This window comes from Leopardus geoffroyi, chromosome B3 (assembly GCF_018350155.1).
Source record: "Leopardus geoffroyi isolate Oge1 chromosome B3, O.geoffroyi_Oge1_pat1.0, whole genome shotgun sequence".
Lineage (NCBI taxonomy): Eukaryota > Metazoa > Chordata > Mammalia > Carnivora > Felidae > Leopardus > Leopardus geoffroyi.
In genome coordinates this window covers 68664628-68686353 of record NC_059337.1, presented here as the reverse complement: position 1 = coordinate 68686353, position 21726 = coordinate 68664628, and the positions used below count along the sequence as shown (strand labels likewise).

At 40.9% G+C, this 21726-nt stretch overlaps 1 protein-coding gene across 6 annotated transcripts in view; it reads left to right on the top strand.

Moving 5' to 3' along the window:
* FMN1 (formin 1) overlaps window positions 1-21726 on the top strand; it is a 436126-nt gene that overhangs the window by 120412 nt on the left and 293988 nt on the right. Inside the window, exon 1 of one of the 6 annotated variants that reach the window (XM_045450123.1) lies at window positions 19683-21502. The exons of the other annotated variants lie outside the window; for them this stretch is intronic. Coding sequence (XP_045306079.1) covers window positions 20123-21502 — 1380 coding nt within the window. The 5' untranslated portion in view covers window positions 19683-20122. Of the gene's footprint in view, window positions 1-19682; window positions 21503-21726 lie in introns of those variants that run through there. 6 annotated transcript variants of the gene reach the window in all.

Here is a 21726-nt window from a genome sequence, read left to right as displayed (position 1 = left end):
GTGTGTGTGTTTCAGAGTTTTTATTTATTTAAGTAATCTCTACACCCAGCATGGGGCTTGAACTCACAACCCTGAGACCAAGAGTCACACACTCCTCTGACGGAGCCAGGCAGGTGCCCCTGAAATAGATTTTGAAACATCTTTGTTTTTAAAAAAATGTTTATCCGTTTTTTTAAACACATTGGCTAAACTATGTATTTCTGGTTTATTTAATTTTACTTATTTCAATTATGAAAATCATACACAATCCTTTTAGAAAATTTGAACTATGTACTAAAATTGAGAGAAAAGAAATAACCCATAATTTCAGCAGTCAAGGATACCAACTGTTAAAATTTGATAAATTTTCTTTGTATTTTTCAGAGAAAAATATGGCTTTTTTTAAATGAGAGATTTTTTTAACCTACAAGCATAGATTTTATGTTTCCACCTTTTTTTCTTTCCTTTTTTTCTCTATCAATTACTCTTACGTTGCTCATCCATATTGTTACATATCGTTTCTAGATGTATTTTAAATGAATGTTCTACATTCTAATATTCTACCAATATATTCTAAATCTGAAATTTTTTTAAAAATAATTTCTCTATTATTTGATGTTGACATTGTTTTCAATTGTAGAATAGTCCACAATTTGGAAATAGATGGCACTACCCAACATATAATTTTTCCTATACCTCTTCTCCTCCCACCAATATTAAGGACCATTTCTTTAAGATAAACTTGGGATTATTATTTGTAAATACAAGTAAATTTAGGCTTGTGATTCATATCACTGCCTAAAAAAGGTCTTTTTCCTAAACCAGCCTTTAATGGCTTACATATTTACATATTTATAATATTTATGCATTTATGCATTTATAAATATATATATCATATATGATATAAAATTATATTGGTATATAAATAATTACATAAACATATGATAAAATATATAAATATTCATGTTTCTTAGTTTTCCATTAATTATAATTTTTAAAAATTGGTCTGCTTTCTTTAGATTGTTTTCCACATCAGTGGTTTTTACACCTTGGGCCCTAAGGCTTCTCACCTCTAAGCCCTCTACCCTCTTCAGACAGTACAATTTAACTCCTATGTTTTGTTTATTTTATCATTATTATTTTTTAATGTTGATATTGTAAGTAAGATTTCCATTTGAAGGGGTTCTACTCAGTAAAAGTTTTGATCACCACACCCGCTTGCAAGGAGGTCTTTCCTCTGGGAGGCTTTCCACAGTAAGGTCAGGGAGGCATGTATTGCTGTGTGATACTTGGATCAGTTTTATTTTTTATTTTTTTTAACATTTATTTTTAAGACAGAGAGAGACAGAGCATGAACGGGGGAGGGGCAGAGAGAGAGGGAGACACAGAATCGGAAGCAGGCTCCAGGCTCTGAGCCATCAGCCCAGAGCCTCACGCGGGGCTCGAACTCATGGACCGCGAGATCGTGACCTGAGCCGAAGTTGGACGCTCAACCCACTGAGCCACCCAGGCGCCCCTATACTTGGATCAGTTTTAAATGTTAGACAGGACTGCTCTGCTTTCAGTTCTGGAACTGATTTGCATAATTAGCATCAGGAAGTTACTTTCCTCAGCCTTTTTCTATAGGTAGGCTGCTTCTCATTAGTATGCAGAGGTGATAGCTAAAACATTTAATTGGTGGGAATTTGACACCCAGAAATCAGAATGGCCACTGGCATTAGGTCTGGAGCTACAATTAAATTCTTCAAGTTCTCTTATGTAGCCATGAATTAATTTTGTTGTTGTTGTTGTTGTTATTGTGTAGAGCCAGAGAGGAAATATTATTTTAGGCTTTGGGGACCATATAGTCTCTGTTGTAACTACTCAATTCTTATGACAAAACAGCCATAGAGAATATGAATGAGTGAGTTTGTGCTCCAATAAATGTTTATAGATGCTGAAATTTGAAATTCAGATAATGTTCACATGTCAAGAAACATTCATCTTTTGATTTTTCCCCCCACCATTTAAAAATAAAAAGATCACTCTTAGCTTATGAGTCATTCAAAAACAGGCAGTGGGTCAGATTTGCAAGTTGCCAATCTCTGCTCTAGCCCAAGAGATGGAGATCTCCTTCATTTCCACTCTCAGCTCAACCGCTCACCGGCTATGGGATTGTGGGCACTTGCTTACCTTCAGTTTCTTAATCAACTGTGTTTTGAGAGAATGGAGAAGAGTAGGAACAGATGAAACAAAGAGTCTTTTAGCTATAATATTAAATTTCCTGATTCTGTTATAGGAGCGTAAGTCAACCCAAGCAATACCAATATGTGGTAAACGGGATTTATGTATTTATTTATTTATTTATTTATTTATTTATTTATTTATTTATTCATATGTTTATTTATTTTTGTGACAGAGAGAGAGAGAGAGACAGAGAATGAGCGAGGGAGGAGCAGAGAGAGAGGGAGACACAGAATCAGAAGCAGGCTCCAGGTTCTAAGTTATCAGCACAGAACCCGACGCGGAGCTCGAACTCACAGACCGCATTATCATGACCTGAGCCGGAGTCAGATGCTCAACCAACTGAGCCACCCGGGCACCCCAAACGGGAATTATTTAAAGAAAACAAATAGATCTTAATATGCTCAATGCGAAATCTTTGTCCTAATAGGTGGAACCATGTCACAACTCACATTGCAAGACCAAAATTTGTAGTCTCCTAACTCTATTTGAAGGCTCATAGGACATTCTGTGTCTCCAGTACTATCCTTCCCTTCTCCCCGAGTTTTATCAATGTATCTTGACATATAATATTGTATAAGTTTCAGGTGTAAAACATAATGATTTGATAGAAGTATAGGGGTGTCTGGGTGGCTCAGTCGGTTAAACGGCCGACTTTGGCTCAGGTCATGATTTCATGGTCCGTGAGTTCGAGCCCCGCATCAGGCTCTGTGCTAACTGCTCAGAGCCTGGAGCCTGTTTCAGATTCTGTGTCTCCCTCTCTCTGACCCTCCCCTGTTCATGCTCTGTCTCTGTCTGTCTCAAAAATAAATAAACGTTAAAAAAAATTAAAAAAAAAAGAAGTATATATTATGAAATTATTACTGTAACAAGTTTCGTTAACATCACTTCACACAGTTGCACATTTTTTTAAATTAAAAAAAAAATTTTAACATTTATTCACTTCTGAGAGACAGAGAGAGACAGAGTGTGAGTGGGAGAGGGGCAGAGAGAGAGGGAGACAGAGAATTGGAAGCAGGCTCCAAGCTCTGAGCTGTCAGCACAGAGCCCGATGCGGGGCTCAAACTCACGAACCGCGAGATCATGACTTGAGCCAAACTCGGACGCTTAACTGACTGAGCCACCCAGGTGCCCCAATACATTTTTTTTTTCTTGTGATGAAAACTTTAAGATCTATTCTCTTTGCAGCTTTCAAATATGCAATACAGTATTGGTTAGTCACGATGCTGTACATTACATACTCAGAATTGATTAATCTTTTAACTGGAAGTCTGTACATTGTGACCACCTTTATCTATTCCCTGCCTCTGGCAATCTGTTCTCTGTTTCTGTGAGTTTGGTTTTTTGTTTTTTTGTTTTTTGTTTTGTTTTTGTTCTGCATATAAGTAAGAACATAAGGTATTTGTCTTTCTGGTCTTATCTCATTTAGCCTAATGCCCTCCAGGCCCATCCTTATTGTCCCATGCCATGTTCATCTTTTAGTTACTGAACTGTGGGAAAATACAGAGGTTCCTTTGGGGAATGGCAGGAGGGGAGTGAGGCTGGCATAGAGTAGACACTAGGCAAGCTCAGGGTACCATCTATTTACCAACCAGTATGTATTTCAATGTTTAAACATCCAGTGCTGCTGTCTTAGTGTCACTTAGCTGAATGTCAACCAGACTGCTGTGCAGAGAGGTTCTGTTGGGTGATTAACTTCTAGTCCCGCTTATACAAATTCTGTGGACCATTCTGGTTGGTCTGCGAAACTCCTGAAAGACTAAACTCAACACGCAGTCAGCTCTACTTTTGGGTCATGAGGTAGCTTAATATTGTATAGGACATACTTACAGTGAAAACATGTTTGTTTTTTTGTCTGAAATTCAAATTTAACTGGTTGTCCTATGTTTTGTTTACTGGATCAAGCAACCCTAGGTATCTTTTTGGGGGCAGCATCCAAATGCATCAAATGTGTGAATTGCTCTGGTGAATTGCATCTGTATATGATAAACGTTTGGTCATCCCAGAGTGCCCATTTAGAGTATGAACATTACAAAGTTAGCCTTAAAGGGCAGTATCTTATATACCACCAGACTAGGAGCTATCATCAGCCATGTTCCTCAGTTTTTGGTATACCTTGAACCAGATGTGTCAAAGGCAACTGATTATGGACAGACTAGAGAGTAAATGGGGTCTAACTTCTTACAGTGAGTGAAGTTTCTCAAAGATTCCATTTGAGAGGAATGTTCACTGATGAAGTTTTGGGGTGATGGCGGGGTTGAGAGCTGATGGCCAAGAAATAATTCTTAAACACATTTTTGGTGCAAAACGGTGATTTTATTAAAGCATGGGGACAGGACCCACGGGCAGGAAGAGCTGCCCTGGGGTTGTAAAGAGTGACTAGTCATATACTAAGGAATTGGGGGAGGTAAAAACAAAAGGGAGGCTCAAGGGGGACTTTGATATGCTAAAGAGGACTCCTAAAATACCTGAGGCCTTGCTATTGTCAAGCTAAGGTGGTTTTCCTCTAGTAAGGCATCACTTTAGGATGGTAGGGGGTTCCTGGAGAAATGTTCTACTCTGTATTTGCCTCAAGTATTTGTCAATGGGCTATAGTTTACAAGGAAATTTAATTTTACCTACCATTTCCTTCTTGCCTTTGTTCCCCACGTCACTATTGAGGGGAGGGTGACACTAAGGTAAAGGCTCTAGGAAACTGAGTGTATAGGTTTCTGGAGATTAGGCTCTTGATAAGATTGCCTTTTTCTTGTAATTTACTAAGATATTTGTAAACTGATGGAGACTCACTGTGATCTCTATCAGTTAACTCTTTGTTTTCCCCTTTCCTTTGTTCTTGGGCAGCCAGGAGTACCTGAGGAATATCACACCATCCCACCTTGTGTGTGTGGTGGGGGTGCTGTGCTAGCTTGTGCTTGACCCTCAGCTTGCCTTATGGGTTCCCACATCATATCCCCCCTGAGTAATTTTGACCACTAAATCTTTAAGGTTGCTGAAGGTGGAAGGTCTCATCTTCTGTAGCTTCTTCGGGCTGAGTAGGGGCACAGGGATGTCCCTATCTATGATCAATATTGATCATTTGGGGAGCATATAGAGAAGTTACAAAAGGCAGAGGCAGCTGCATCCAAGGTGGACGTGTATGAACCTTCTTGAGTAGCAAGGATTATCTGTTGGCTTGAAGTTATTGTAGTGATGGAGTCTTGGCCCTAGGCAGAGACACATGGGAGAAAACAGCAAAATGTAATTGGAATGACAAGAAAGAAACCGCAATAAAAGTACTTTGGTAGTTGACAGAAATGCTCCAGTCCAAGAGTTTAACCAATCATTAAAGGAAAGAGAGAGAGACTGTTTGAAGCACCAATTGGAGTATTCATGTCAGTTAGAAATCCAGAAATATTTGCGTGGTCATCTGGAATGTATACATAGCATTTTGTTTTTATGAGAGTATAAGTTTCCACCTTGTGCAGCAGTTAAAACATCTAATGCCATCCTATTTTGTATGCATTTGAGTTATTCAGTATTTAATAATAGAATATGACGTTATTTTGAGAGTCATTTAAGGCCTTAACTGTATAACGTGTGGTGTTTAACCATTATATAGACTGTTTTGTTTAGTGAACAATCAGGTAGTTAATAAGGCATTTCTTTTATAGAAACAAGAAAAATATAGGTTAATAGAGCAAATTACAAACCCAGTGTCTGCCGGTGATAAGATTTTTAGATGTCTGGCTTAAAGCCTCTTCAGATGGAGTGGAAACAGGCAGCAGGAATCAGATGGTTTTTGGGTTTGTGTGTTTGTTCTTTTTTTTTTTTTTTTTGGTTTGTAATTCAAATGTCTGTGGTGATCCTTTTGAATGGCCCTTTGTAAGAAGGAACAGTAGAAATTGGGGAAAGGAGAATGAAAAAGAAAGGTACAACCATCATAAGAGAAGTTTGAGGTCTTCCACACGTTTACACGAGTAAGAAGGAAGATTAGTTTGCCCATTGGTTTTCTGTGAAGGAGGCACAGGTTTTATTTTAGATACAGGAGCCCATGAAGTGTGCTCCCTAACTTTATTGCTGGGGGAGTACTTAATATGACCCAGTAGGGGCCCTTCCATTTTGGAGTTAAATCCCCTGCTGTGTTAGACTTTCAATCCTTTAAATAAACCAGGTCTTTTGGGTTTATATGGGGTGGATTTCTAGGAACTGTCCTATCAGGTTTAGGGAGGATATGGTTTGCATAGAGATTTATGAATTAAGCTGGTCTTAAGTGAATAATTTAATAAGGCACTATAGTCTTTATCTATTGATAGGTCTGCAGTGAGAAAAGAATTTTCACAGACAATTGTTGGGGTGAATCCATCCCATTTTTTAGTTGTTTAATTACATGCCCATGAAGTTTTCTTATTATCCCCACAGAAAAACAGGCACAGAAGTTTGTCTATACATGAAATATTGTGACACATTTTCCAAAGTTTACCTCACGTTGTCTAGTTTAGGCAAACATTTAAAGACAATCAGAACTAGAATTTAACATCTATAAAGGTACATTATTGAGACATCGTTTTTTTCTCTTAAAACCCTCATTTCCAGAGATAGCCAAATCAAGACTAATTTGTTTGTAAAACAAGTCCAGTTGTAATAAACTTGGCCTAATTATTTACATAAGTTCAGCAAGAATATTGACTGATCATATAGATCTTTTACAATTTGCTTTGCTGGAACCCTTTAAAAGGAATCTAGATTCAGACTTTTAGTAGCCTCTCCAGGCCAGAAGCCATGCCAAGTACTTGCCATCAGACGTGACTGCAATACATGAAGATTTGGGCAAATTCCTTTCCTTGAGGTCCCCAACATATCCTGAGGTTCCTGCACCTGCCAGGAAGTGATACTCTTTACTCATCTGGTAAGGCTGCTGGGACCTCTGTAAGCAAGGTATCAGGCCAACATTTCCAAGGGGCTTTATGGCTCCATGTTTCATAAAGTCAGCCTTAGTTCCTTAGAGCTATATGGTCAGATCTGAGTCTATGCACGACTCTCAAATATGACATTCCAGTCAAAGCCTTGGTAAAATAACCAGTATTTCCAATGGTATCCTGTTACAAGAAGAAGATTCTTTTTGAACTCACGTAAGTGATTATAATTGCCTTAAAAGAAAGAACACTCACTGAGAGTTTTTGAATTTTAGAGGGTTCAGGTAGAGAGAAATGTTAAATACTCCAGTTTGTTCACAAATGAATACTTTGTCACATTCCTGGATGTCATAGATGAGCAAACGTTTAGAGAACCAGCAACACTTTAAAACAAAAGTGGCAAAATTATAACCGTGTCCTTCAGTTCATTTAGTCCCACGTTCCTAATTCTTGTTCAGTTTGAAAGCAGCTTTTTAGTTCTGGCAATTCTTACCCATCTTAGTATTAATCTTAAAGGTATTGAATACCTGTATCTGTCATGAAAGTCCTTTTTACAAATCTTGAAGATGAAACACACTTAGTATGAGCATCCGAATAATTATAAATGACAGAAATCTCAGAAATGGACATGGTTAACAATCTGATGAGTGTTCATTCTGATGCAATTGATACAGGAAACTTCATCATCTCTGTGACACCTAACACCTTGATAATCAGAGTATCAAGTGATGACCTTATTACCAAAACATTAAAACTTCAGGAATTGCATTTATATTTGAGTAGTTACAGCATTTACCCAAACAATATACTAAGGTTTACCATTATTTGTTTGACAGTGTTTCCAGAGTAACTTCACATACCAAAGAAGGCCTAATTGGTCAAAAATTCATTTACAATTTAAATCTTGGGAAATTTGTTAAAACCTTAGAAAGTTATAAAGCACATCCTAAATAGATTAGAGATCATTACTAATCTTAAAACTTTAAATCATTTGTTTACCTAGCGTGGCAATGAGAGATCCTAAAGGCAAATATGTAGGGTTATATAGTTGTTAGCAAAACTTAGCTCCTTTAACATTGAGAAGTTTTAACTAAGTAATCAAAGGCTTGATAAAGACAAAACAGAAGCTTTGGTTTTCTCAGCAGACAAAAAGAGAAAAACAAACAAACAAACAACACTTTGTTTACATTTTCTTATCAAGAGCAGATCAATGGTCCAAGAAAACTTTGTCTTTTGAACAGAGAAAAACAGAATCCATTTCAACTTAGTCCGTTCTGACCACACATGAAATTCCTTTCCAAAGAGTTCCCTTCAGGAACCTTCTACAACTTTCCTTGGCCTTCAGATTTTGTCCCAAGCCATTTCTCTCCAAACAACCAGTCTCATTTAGGACAAAATTACTTTCTTTTACCTTCAACAAAAAATGTATTTCCATTCCTTCTATCTTTCTTACACATTTTCTACTTTTTTACATAGAGTTGCTTTTATTTCCATCAGTCTTAATTATATTTAGCAGAATTTGAACTCTTAGAGACATTAGTCCCCAGTGAAAACTTAGTAACCAATTGAGAAGCATCAAACCAGAATTGTTTGCATGGCAAATTCATGAATCAATTATCATATTTAAATAGAAATCCCCGTTTATGCCGATCATCAGGTTCAGTTCTTACGCAATTTTCCACACTTCCATGACATCCAGCTGTCCTCTGTATCCACTGTAACATAATGACAAATCTCATAGCATCTTGGATTGCTTCATAAAACTAAAAGAACTTGGCTTACTCATTGAACTCTTAATGGCTAGTGGAACTGTGACACTTCTCTTTGATCTTGATCCTTACTTTATTGTCCTTATTTCCTCTTTGTTTATTCCAACATGTACTAAATAGTTGTGCATATAAAATTTGGACTCTTGAGAATGTATGGACTTTTAAAGCCTGGGAGAACATAGAATAGAGCTGAGTTTTATAAAAATACTGAGAAATTTGTCTAAGAATTGTATTTAAATGAATTGGAAACATTGCAGCAGAAGTATTTTATTTGGTTTCCCTAAAATTCAGGCAATTGCTTTTTTGCCTCCTTTGAATGAATTCTACTTTTTCAGCCTCCCTTTTCTGTCTTGAAACTACAGCTCTATGCATACTCACTGGACTGAGTCCTGCGAGCTTCACATGGTCTCTTTAAAGCCTGCTCTCCGGATTCTACATGTATCATTTATGTTCCATGTGTGTATTTCAGAAAAGCATTTTTCTTCTCTCTCCAGGATACACATGGACATTTGTGGTTAAAACGACAATCCCGTATGACCCATTTCGAGTTTTAAAGGAAGTAGTAGCCTTTGCCTATAGAATGCTCAGGGGACTCCTATGTTAACACACTCCAGTGTGTATGGCCTAGTTGTTTTTCTCTTGCCTTTTGATTTTTATAGGCTTTAATTAAGCCATCTTGATTTATTAATACCATTATTTCTAAATTGCATTAAGGACTGCAGCTACTCCATAAATGTCCTGTGTATAATATGTATCATAAACTTCCCTCTCCATCTACAGAAAGTAAAAGACCTTGATTCTGGGAGCTGTTAAAACATTCTTTCAGAATATTTCATGATACTTTTTAAAGCATCGAAAGTGACAGTCATGCTGTATATACTTTGGTTTAAATGCCAAATTAAAATGATGTACAAAATGGAGGCAATAGTGAGTATATGCCATAACTCTGGGAATGTGATTCTTTCACCCACTGATCCCTGCAACTAACCATACTCTACAATGACAGCCACTATTTATTGAATGTCTTTGGTGATGAAGCAAACACGGGGTTAGGAATATTAGCACATTCAGTTCTTAGTACAGTCCTATGAGTTAAGTATTTTTCCAATTCTATAAATGTAGATACTGGTTCAGAGATGTTAAGGAACTTGCCTCAGTGACACAGCTAGTATGTGATTAATAAGTAATTTTCGTACTGAACCCAAACACGTCCCATTTCAAAGCCATAGCTCTTGCCCCTCTTCTCTTTGCCCTCCCTTTAACTGTGTTTGAAAAAATTGGATCGTAGCTGTGACAACGCCTACCTTACTTTTTCCTTTGTAATTTTAACGCATTCGCACTTGTTTCCATATTTGTCTCTTAAAATGACTAAATTATGAGTATTAACTTAAAGCAATCATCACTGATCAAATCAGGGCTCATAACCTTTGTTTCCCTTCTGTCCCTGGCAAATTCTTTCTAGCTTTAGTAGCCAGTTGGTTCTGGTAATGAGGTGATCTATTTTGCCTCCGTTCTGGCTTTTCCATTTGAAGGAGAACTATTACAAATACTATAGTTTGGCTTTATGGTAATGAAAAGAATGAACATTAAGAATCAGATTGATCCAGTTCAAATCCTGGCTTTGCCACTCATTGGTTGTGTAATCTTAGGATTGACCTAATTTCTCTGAACCTCAGTATTAACAGCTATAGAAGTGTCCAGTACAGCAGTCACTAGCTATAGGTGGCAATTAATTAAAGTTAAATAAAATTTAAAATTTAGTTTCTCAGTCACACTAGACACATTTTAAGTGCTCAGAGGCTACCTGTAGCTAGTATCTACTGTTTTGGACACACAGATAAAGATCATTTCCATCACTGCAGAAATTTGCACAGGACAGCATTCATCTATAAAATGGGGTTAATGATACTTTTCATGGAGTTATATAGTAGGGTTAAGGAAGGCACGAGAAACCTTGCATAAAGGTGCCCACTCGGGACAACATAGACCTCCTAAAAAATGCTTGTTCTCTTCCCCTTCTTCTGTCATGCATGCTCTTTTCATCCACCTTCATTTTGTTTTAGGTAAATCCATACCTGCCCTAATTTTTTCTGTTGCCTCATTTAAATATAAAATTATTTAGAAATAATACCTGGATCTTTGGTGTTTGAACTAATATTCTCAAGATAACTTCATAACTTTTACCTAAAAAAAAATGTAAGGGGGCGCCTGGGTGGCTTGGTCGGTTAAGCATCCGACTTCGGCTCAGGTCATGATCTCACGGTCCGTGAGTTCGAGCCCCGCGTCGGGCCCTGTGCTGACAGCTCAGAGCCTGGAGCCTGTTTCAGATTCTGTGTCTCCCTCTCTCTCTGCCCCTCCCCTGTTCATGCTCGGTCTCTCTCTGTCTCAAAAATAAATAAAAACGTTAAAAAAAAAATTTTTTTTTTTAATTAAAAAAAAAATGTAAGGAAAAGGCAAAGATACACAGTTATGGCATAGCCAATGGCTATGTAGTTTTACTATTGGGGAAGAAGGAGAGTATAGGCAGGAATAGGTTACCTCTGGTTTATTAGATTCCAGATCTTCACCTAAAAGTGTTATCAAGAGCGACTTTAGCCACAATGAAATGCTTTCTTTATGGACTCCATGCCTTCTGAAGTGATTGTCCATGTGGAGCATAAATATTATTGATTTTGGAAAAGCTCAAAACCTTCACAAACATGTCCCAAGAAATTGTGTACCTTAAAGAATACTCCTTCTCTCCCCTCCCCTCCAGCTTCACGGGTAAATCTTGGCCTTTCCTTTTCCCTCTTACATTATTTTATTTTGTCATGGACATTCAATCCATTTCCAGAGAACCTTTAGTACTGTTTGGTGGAATCAGTCTTAGAAATATTTGATAATAAGGCCCTACCCAGTTAATGTAATAACTACTTCAGCCTTGATTTGGTATTTGTAAGAGAAAGGAAATTTTAAATGAAGTAACGCCTTTGGAGTCTAATGACTTGGCATACAAGCAAAAGAAGAAAATGGTTAGTGCCCTGCTGGAGTTGACCTGGGTACTTTCCCAGGCCAGCCACTGTCTGGGAGCAGCCCTTCCCCCAAGTGGGCTGAGGTCACAGTGCTTAGGGATCACACTTTTGGGTTGCAGCAGCAGCATGTTATGAATAGACTCTTGAGAAAAGGATTTTCTTGAGAAAATCCAAATTCATGTGTTTTTGTTTGTTTGTTTATTTATTTATTTTTCTGAAATGATTGAGTTGGTTTAACAATCATCCTGGAGCACAGGAAAAGGATTAAAGAGCATGATGAACTTTGTCTCCTTCTACAGTGGCCACCTGGGAGAATTTTAAGGTAATTTACTCCCTTCAGGTAATACAGATGGGAAAAACAATCCAGAGCGTATTGGCCCTAAAACATTCAAAGGAACCCCTTGAAAGAATTATCTTTGATGCTCTATTCACTCTTGGCACAGATGTGGCATGGGTAGGTGTTGTATTTAGTAGGTCTTTCTATAACAAAGGATCCTGTTCAGACCAAAGGGCCCCTCTGCCCAAGTGCATATTTAGGAGGGAATTGGGTGGGGCAGCTTCCTGCGTGGGCTGTCAGTTCATCAGTAAATACTTGTTTCATACTGACAAGGCTAAAAAAATCTGTTCGATGCAGGTTGATGGCCCTAAAACAGTTGTTACTTTGCTATGAAAATATATCATACCTATGTGGTACCTACTATGTGCGAGGCAGTGATGAGAGTGTCAAACTTATTAGTTCACTTAATGCTCCTAATAACCCATGAAGTAGGTACTTTTCTTATTGCCAGTATGCTGGTGAGGAAGCTGAGGCATAGGTTGCTTGCCCAAGGTCAAGCTTCTTGAAGGAGAAGAGTAGGAGGTAAGCCCAGGACCCAAGGCCAGGATCTTAACTGTGCACCCTGCCCTGGCTCCTGGTCATTGAAAGATCACATCCACACTGCTCTCTCATTTGCTTCCATCCTGACAAGTATGCCCCAGTCTCTCTTTCTGACTTTCAGAGTCTTCTAGTTTGTTACTGACGTTCAACTCATTTTCCCTTGGAGATTTGGTACTGCTCAGTGGAACCAGTCTTAGAAACATTTTACACTAAGACTGCTCAGTGGAAGAAGGCCTTAATCACTGAGACCTGCCCTCGCAACAGGGCAGGTGCAGCCTATTGTTTTTTTTTAAACAATTAGTAAAAACTGCTGCGGACCTCTTGTGGGCCGACCTAGAGGGGCTGTTATAAGTTTCGTGTCAGTGGGGAGAGGGAAGGCACGCCATGAAGTCAGGGAGGATGCTATGAAGCTGCAATAGAAAAAGAAGCCTAAAGAGGTCTCTGGCTTGGTTTTGTACTTGGTCTCGTGACTCCATTTCCAAGATGTGGAAAGTGAGCATAAGGAGGATGCTGTTCCGGAGGAAGGTAAGCTTATGGGCCAGGGCAGTAGGAAGACTGGAGGTGAACAGGAGTCAGGACACCTCGTTTCCCATCTTGTTGCTCATGTGAGCAGTGTGAACTGGTGCCAGTTATTTAGCTTCTCTTGATTTCAAATGGCTTCTTCTTTAACACAAGAATGTGGAACGAGTTGATTTCTAGTATTTCTGAAGTCCCGTTCAGCTTCCCAGCAATTTGATTCTACCTACATTCTTTTATAATCCTCAGGTCCTTTCACGGGATGTCATTAGTTTGACAAGTGGCTTTTTTGAGTGCTTGTGATGTCATAATTTCCTCAGATCTCACTGTTTGTATCAGACTTCATTGAGTAAGTTAAAACACCCTTCCTGGACCAAAAAACCCGTCTCTACTCATTACCCCACTCACATCTTTATCCACCACTTCCTTCCTTCCTTTCCCCAGTCCACTGGTATAAACTTGTCTTCTACAGAAATAGTTTCTATACCCTTACTTACCTTTAGTAATTTTAACTCCCTTCTACTTTTCTCCAGCAATTGTCACATGAACCTAGTTGAACCACTTTAGAAGCTAGAAGCAATTAGTCATTAAAAACAGGCCCAGAACTTGTAGTAAATTGGGTAAGCGAAACAGGAGAATCATGTGGCCTGATGCTGTGAAACTGACCTCATTTGCTCTACTTTTCCCTTGCCTTTCTGGGGTTTTATGAGAATGTGGGAGGGAATTATCTAAACTGAATGATTGGGTGGGGGATTCCAAAGACTAGAGGGTGAGAGGACTTTAGGAAGTTTTTCTTTTAAGCAACGTCCAATTTCTGCAAATTGACTTAAAAAATGCTTTTTAATGCTGATTCCTTTAACCTTATGAGAGCCAAGAAGGTTGGTTCTACTGACTGGTCTCAGGTGATGTGCCTTTTTGTTGCAACCACCCTTTTAGGCTTATCTCACCAGGTATCTGTGGGACTTATGTTCTTATTACCTGAGGTACAGTTGCCTTCAGCCTCAGTCTGAGAGGATGGTGAGAAGGGAGAAACATGGACAATTCACTAGTAGTAAATTCTTCACACAAATATGTGTTGAGTTTTAAAGCAGCTGGGTACCAATTGTTTTTAACAAATAGTTACAAAGAACATCACATGGGTCAAGTGCTACCTGTTTTAACTTGGTTGTCTAAGGTGAATCATTTTATCTGACCTTTTGCACAGGTATAGCTGTTAGAAGGCTTAAAGGCCTTAAGGTTAAAACTGTCAAGGAGCATGAGTTCCTTGTCCCCTTTTAGCTAGACTAAGAATCAAATGGACACGAGACAGATGAACAGGAGAAAATCAGATTTCATTTTGTAAATACAGGGAATCCACACAGACATGTAAATTCCAAAGACAGGCAAAATGAGGTATGTATATCATCCTAAACTGGGTGGAGGTCTGGGACTTCAAAGAGAAGGAAGGCTATTCACAGGACAACAAGAGCAGATATTTGGAATCTAGATGTTTATCTTGCCATACAGATGGGTCACTCAGATAAAATTTATCTCTGGTAATAGCCATTATACTGGGAAGAACCCTCAATTTAGGTTTTCCTGTGTAGTGAAGGGAAGGGCAAAAAGTTTTTTCTGAGCCTGCAGGATCTCATTTGCCTTCAACACAAAATAATCTTCATGCCAAAGTGGCCCATCTTGGGGTGGCCTGCCCTTGGCCCCTACAGAACAAAAGAGATTCAGGACAAAGTCTTGGCTTCTACCGGTTTTGTGTAGTAGGTATTCAATAAGTATTCATCACAGAATAAGACACTGAGATAAATGATGTTGGAGATAAGTGATTATTTTTCCTCCTGAAAATGTTAAAGCATTAAATAGACTCATTTTTCAAGACCAATCAACCAGTTTGCAGGCTTCTTAAAAATCCTAGAACAGAGCACAGGCAGTAATGTCTCTGACATTGGCCGTAGCTACATTTTTCTAGATAGGTCTCCTGAGGCAAAGGAAATATAAGCAAAAATAAACTATTGGGACTATGTCAAAATAAAAAGCTTCTGCACAGTGATGGAAACAACAACAACATTAAAAGACAATCTACTGAATGGGAGAAGATATTTGCAAATGACCTATCTGATAAAGGTTTGGTATCCAAAATACATAAAGAGCTGATACAACTCAATGCTCAAAAACAAATAATCCAATTAAAAATGGGCAGAAGACCTGAACAAACATTTCTCCAAAGAAGACATCCAGATTACCAACAGACAATGAAAAAATGCTCAACATCACTCATCTTCAGGGAAATGCAAATCAAAAGTACAATGAGATAACAGCTCACACATTTTTCATTATAGGTAGAATCAACAACACAAGAAAAAATGTTAGCGATGATGTGGAGAAAAACCCTCTTGCACTACTGGTGGGAATGCAAACTGGTGCAGCCACTCTGGAAAATAGTATGGAGGTTCCTCAAAAAGTTAAAAATAGAACTACTCTATGACCCAGAAACTGCTCCACTGGGTGTTTTCCCCCAAAATACAAAAACACGAACTCAAAGGGATACATGCACCCCTGTGTTTATTGCAGCATTATTTACAATAGCCAAGATATGGAAGCAGCCCAAGGGTCCATCAGTAGATGAATGGATAAAGAGCTAGAGTGTATTATGCTAAGTGAAATAATTCAGTCAGAAAGACAAATACCATAGAGTTTCACCATGTGGAATTTAAGAAACAAAACAAATGAGTAAAGGAAAGAGAGAGAGACAAGCCAAGAAATAGACTCTTAACTATAGAGAACAAACTGACGGTTACCAGAGGGAAGTTGGGTGTGAGGATTAAAGAATGTATTTATCATAATGAAAATAAAACGATTTAAAAATTTTGCAGGCTTCTTATTTGAACATTATGGTCAAACATTTTTTTGATTTCTTAAATCACCAGCAATAGTCACATTTCTAATGGTCTGAGAGTCAATATTCAAACATCTATTTAAAATACCATGCTGCTCTCTCTTCTCTTTATTATTTAGATGGTAACTGCTTGCTTTCACTTAGAATTGTTTTAGGTCCAGGGGCACCTGGGTGGCTCAGTCGGTTAAGCATCCAACTTCGGCTCAGGTCATGATCTCACAGTCCGTGGGTTTGAGCCCCGTGTTGGGCTCTGTGCTGACAGCTCAGAGCCCGGAGCCTGCTTCAGATTCTGTGTCTCCTTCTCTGCCCCTTCCCTGCTTGTGCTCTCTTTCTCTCAAACATAGATCAACATAAAAAAAGAATTGTCTTAGGTCCACTGGTTGCTATTCAAACTGAGTCTGGGGTATAAAGTACTTAGTTACAATTTATGAACAAAGTGTCACCTCTTTCTTGGCTGATTTCCCTTGTTTACCTTCATGTGTCATGAAAGTGGAGGGCTGGGGTTTTCTTCATCCTTATATCCCTGGAGCCTGGTATGTAGTTGGTGCTTAATAATTGTTGGATAAATGAAGGAGGGTTGTATGGGGAAAGCTTTTTTTTTTTTTTAATTTTTTTTTCAACGTTTTTATTTATTTTTGGGACAGAGAAAGACAGAGCATGAACGGGGGAGGGGCAGAGAGAGGGAGACACAGAATCGGAAACAGGCTCCAGGCTCTGAGCCATCAGCCCAGAGCCTGACGCGGGGCTCGAACTCCCGGACCGCGAGATCGTGACCTGGCTGAAGTCGGACGCTTAACCAACTGCGCCACCCAGGCGCCCCTGGGGAAAGCTTTTTAATGTGTTTGACTCCAGGGGATTCTGTGTTTTGTCTGTGACTAGTACACAAGCCAGCTAGGCATTTTTGCTTGATTTATTTTTATTTTTTCTAATCAGCCACTCTAGATTTTCCCCTAAGTTACAAGGGGAAAGAATGATCATTCTCACATTGTTTTGTGAAGTTCATCTTCTGTATCATCTCAGAGGATAAAATACACTTTGTGTCCTAGTGAGAGACTAGTAGTGCAATTTCTGGATTGTTCTCTTGGCCATGGTTGCTTAATGGTTTTTTTTTTTTTTTTTTTAAGTTTTATTTATTTAAGTAATCCCTACACCCAACATGGGGCTCAAACTCATGACCCCAAGATCGAGTTGCACACTTTTCTGACTGAGCCAGCCAGGCGTCCCCATGGCTACTTAACTTTTAAAATAAACCTAATACCTTACTTACCTCTAACCCAGGGACTGGGATCAAATCATTTCCTAGGACTCAAGACTTGCCACAACTTCCATGAAATTGTATTGGCACCCGTGGGTATTGAGAGAATGCTGAAAATCTTAATTCTGCTCCATACTGTTGTATAAAAAGGCCAACAACCTTTGGGGGACACTTTATGTCCCATTTCGCCCAGATGTGCTGGGGGTGCTCAGAAACTTATTCTCGAAACTGATAGGTCTGAGAAAAATAGAGTCTCCAGTTAAAAAGGTCGACACCAGGATGCCTGGGTGGCTCAGTCGGTTAAGCGGCCACCTTCGGCTCAGGTCATGATCTCACGGTCTGTGAGTTCAAGCCCTGCGTCAGGCTCTGTGCTGACAGCTCAGAGCCTGAAGCCTGTTTCAGATTCTGTGTCTCCCTCTCTCTGACCCTCCCCTGTTCATGCTCTGTCTCTCCCTGTCTCAAAAATAAATAAAACGTTTAAAAAAAAAATTTAAAAAAAAAAAGGTCGACACCAAATAGGTGTCACGTCTCTTCCCCACACATCAGTGTTGGACGGTCTATATGTTGTTAAGAACATAAGACTGATCTTATGATTTGATGTGGTGATTCCTTTTCTCCTCATTCTTGCAGAAGCAGAAGTCTGATTTTTATCAAAGGGCATTTCCTCTGGACAGGAAACTGTTCTAAGACTTGAATGGTGCCCATGAAGCTTTCTGTGTGTTATGGCGGCCTTTTGATGAAGTCTGCCCTGGTTAATAATCCCAAACATACTAGCATCAGGAGTGAGTGGGAAAGTCTCCATTTAGACACCAGGTCAAACCAGGGGCCAGGAAGAGCTGTCTTAACTTTTCCATAGGGATTGGTGGGATATTATAATATGTACCCCTTATGTGTGAGGGTTCCTTTTGAACACACTGCTAGAAATGTATTGCAGTCAAAATTTTTCAGTGTTAATACTTATTGGGGAACATGATTCAAGTCATCAGAGTGACATTCACGGCTGTTCCCTGGTGCACATCAAGCAAGACTGCCGTTTTGCACAAGAAGCTTGTGGCTCCAGCTTCTATTTTGCAGAATAAATTGCTGTTTGTGTTTAACACTTGGGCTCAATCTTCTTGCAGCTTTGCTCAGAGGGCCAGTGATTACTCCTAAGCCAGTTTGACTGCCATGATCCAGTACAGTAACTTGTCCATCCCAGGTGCTTACTAAATGCCTGCTGACTGGACCAGATTTGAAAAACACTGAGACCTTCAGGTATGACAGGTAGCTGTCCCAAGAGGCAGCCATGCAGCTAGGAAACAGAGCGGCAATTTTTCCACGTCCTTCATTGCCAAGTTCCCAGCATATGATCAGAGTGTTGGAAACTACCTTGCTCTAATGGTTGGTGGTGATTTTGTCTGCCCTTCTTGTTTTAGGCAAATTGGGTCTGTGATAGAAACCTGACTGACAGAGACCTTTCAGATGTTTTGCCCTTTGGGGGAATGTGGTTCCTTGGGGACCTTTGATAAATCGCTTTGCCTAACAAGGCAGGTTGTGTGTTACCTTGTATCATGCCAGGTTTCCCTTAGTTGGTTGGATCACTGAAGCAGAGCAGGGTGCCCTTCGGCCATCAGGATTCCTAAGGAAACCAGGAAGTCAGAGCTGCTGAGCAGAAGCCTGGGGTTGGCACAGAGCGTGTGGAGGGTAATCATTCATGCTGGGGCTGTTTACTCTGCCCGCCTAAGGCTGGTGGCCACTGGGCGTGGTGGGCGTGCTTGCCTAAGTACCTGTTTGTAGAACAGTGAGACACCGGGGCAGAGCTAAAACAGCAGTAATCTGAAACCAGTTGTGTTGGTTCCCCACCACCCCCCCCCCCCCCCCCCCCCCCCCCCCCCGACCCCACCAGCTAAAATCTGCATTCCAGATGAAACCTGCAGGGAAGCGGAAGAAAGCATTTAAAAAAAAAAAAAAAGACAGCTTTGAGAGCTGTAAATCAACTGCTTTTGAGAGAGTTCTTGGCATTTTGAGATCTGTTTCCCTACTTTTATTTCTTCGCTCTGGGCTTTGTAAGTGGCTGTTGATCTGTGTGTGCTGCTAGGTTTTTTGGCCTGGATGGTGCACAGGCTTCTGACCAAAATTTAAAGGGCAAAAAGGAAACGTTTCATCATTTTTCTGCTGATTCACTTTTGAATTTCTTGGGCTGATGCAGGGGGTGGAGGGGGGGGCGGGTTGAGGGCTGTCAGGATCTGCTGGCCAGCTCAGCACATTCGGGAGCCTCCCTTGCTCACCAATGAGGAAGTTGAAAGCTATCGGGAGAACTGCAGGCAGGCACTGGGGCGGAGCTCACAGTGAAGTCCTGGGCCGGGATGACCGGGGGCAGACTGACTTTCCCTACGACAAAACCCCTTTTGTCCACGGGAATAAATACGGAAGTCCCAGCGGAGCAGCCTCCCCAGTCCGTGTATAGTAAGGTGCGCAGCCGAGGCTGCGTCTGGGCATTAAGCTCCGCGGACTTCTTACAGCTGGCCCTGGGCGCACCATCCTGGCTCACACCGGAAGGAGGACACAGCCAGTGACCTGAAAGCGACCAAGTGTGCTTGCTCTGGGGCGGAGTCAGGCTGCCGGGTCCTGTTGCTCTCTCTGTCCTGGAAGTTCAGAGCCCATGGTGTGGGTAAACTGAGACAGTAGGGAAAGTGACAAAAGCCAGAACTTGCACCGGGGGCATTGCAGAGACATGGAGGGCATCGGAGACTCCCTGAATGGCAGTGATGAGGTCTCAGAGCCAGAAAAACCTGAAGCCAGACTTGAAGTGGCTCAGTCGATCCTGAGCAAGTTCTCCATGAAGACTCTGTTTGGGTTTACAAGTAAGCTCGAATCTGCGAAGCCTGAAGAGGAAGACGCAGTCCTGAAGGCGTTCCACAGTTTGGTCCTGGATCCAATGCCTCAGCTGGATGATCCCAGCCATGGCTCCCATCCACAGGAGGCAGCGGCCCAGGTTCTACCTGACCTGGGAAATGATGGCAAGACTGCAGGGGCGGAGACAGAGTCCGAGGGAAATCAGAGCATCATAGCAGACCCAGGGATTTCTCTCCTGGGTCAAGAGCCTCTTCCGCTCAGTACTCTGAGCGTGAACAGAGACGATGTCATTTTGGTTCGTGGGACTCTTGTGAACACCACCAGTGATTCTGACTCTGATGATGGTGGCCAGCAGCCAGAAGAGGGAAGCAACACCAGTCGCCCACAGTCTCCCAATGTTGTAGCTGAGCCATCTCAGGAGCCCAAAGAAAAGCCACGTGATTGTGGGGAAAATAGTATCACTGGGGAAAGGGATGATGCAGAGTGCTGTGCAGAAGGTCCTCAGAGGACTCCATCCGAGATAAGCAGCAAACCCGAACCTGGTGATGGTGGTCTTCAGACAGAGCACAGCCCCGTCCAAGGTCAAGCTGGAGAAGAAAGTTCCCAAGATCCACCCACAGTAACAGACCAGACCTTGATTGTTGGTGTTACCGAGAATGCCGCGTCAAAAAAAGAAGTCCCTGGGGAGAAAGCATTCCAGCTTCCAGCCTTTTTTAGTGGACTTCGTGTGTTGAAGAAAGGGGCTACTGGTGAGGGAGGGAAGACCATCACGGAAATTAAACCAAAGGATGGAGACCTGGCCTTGCTCAAATTGACACAACCTGTTCAGAAGTCCTTAGCGCAGGCAGGGCCTCAGACGGTGAAGACTGGGGAGAAGACAGCTGACCCAAAGGCCACTCCCACTCTCCTGGAGCAGCTCTCTCAGCTGTTCATCCTTGACATGCCCAAAGCAGAAGTGAGGGCAGGAGACCCTGAACAGCCCAGAAAGGAAGAGATGGGCTGCGGTGCTGCCCAGGAGAGCCAGAGCGGCCCCAGCGGAGCCCAAACTCAGGGTGGAGAGGTCAAGCCAAAGCCTCCAGAGACTGCCCTCGAGGCCTTTAAAGCCATATTCGTTCGTCCCCCCAAAAAGGGGACCACAGCTGACACCTCGGAGTTGGAAGCTCTCAAGCGCAAGATGAAGCATGAGAAGGAGTCCCTGAGAGCTGTGTTTGAGCGATCCAGGTCAAGGCCAGGGGATGGCCCCTCTGATGCCAAAAGCGTATGTAGAATTGGGTTTTGCATTTTGTCCTAAGATGCAGTGAAACCTGTAGTTTTCAGGTTTCCTGGCAAAAGCGAGTCCCAACTACCTATTGTTAGTCTCTTCTAGGTGAAGAGGATTAAGATCAAATCATCCTTGTAAGGGGTAAGGAGTGAAACTGGCGTTTTCTGTCTTCCTTATATTTTTCTGGAGTGTCATAAAAGGGCTATACAGATATGTGGGTA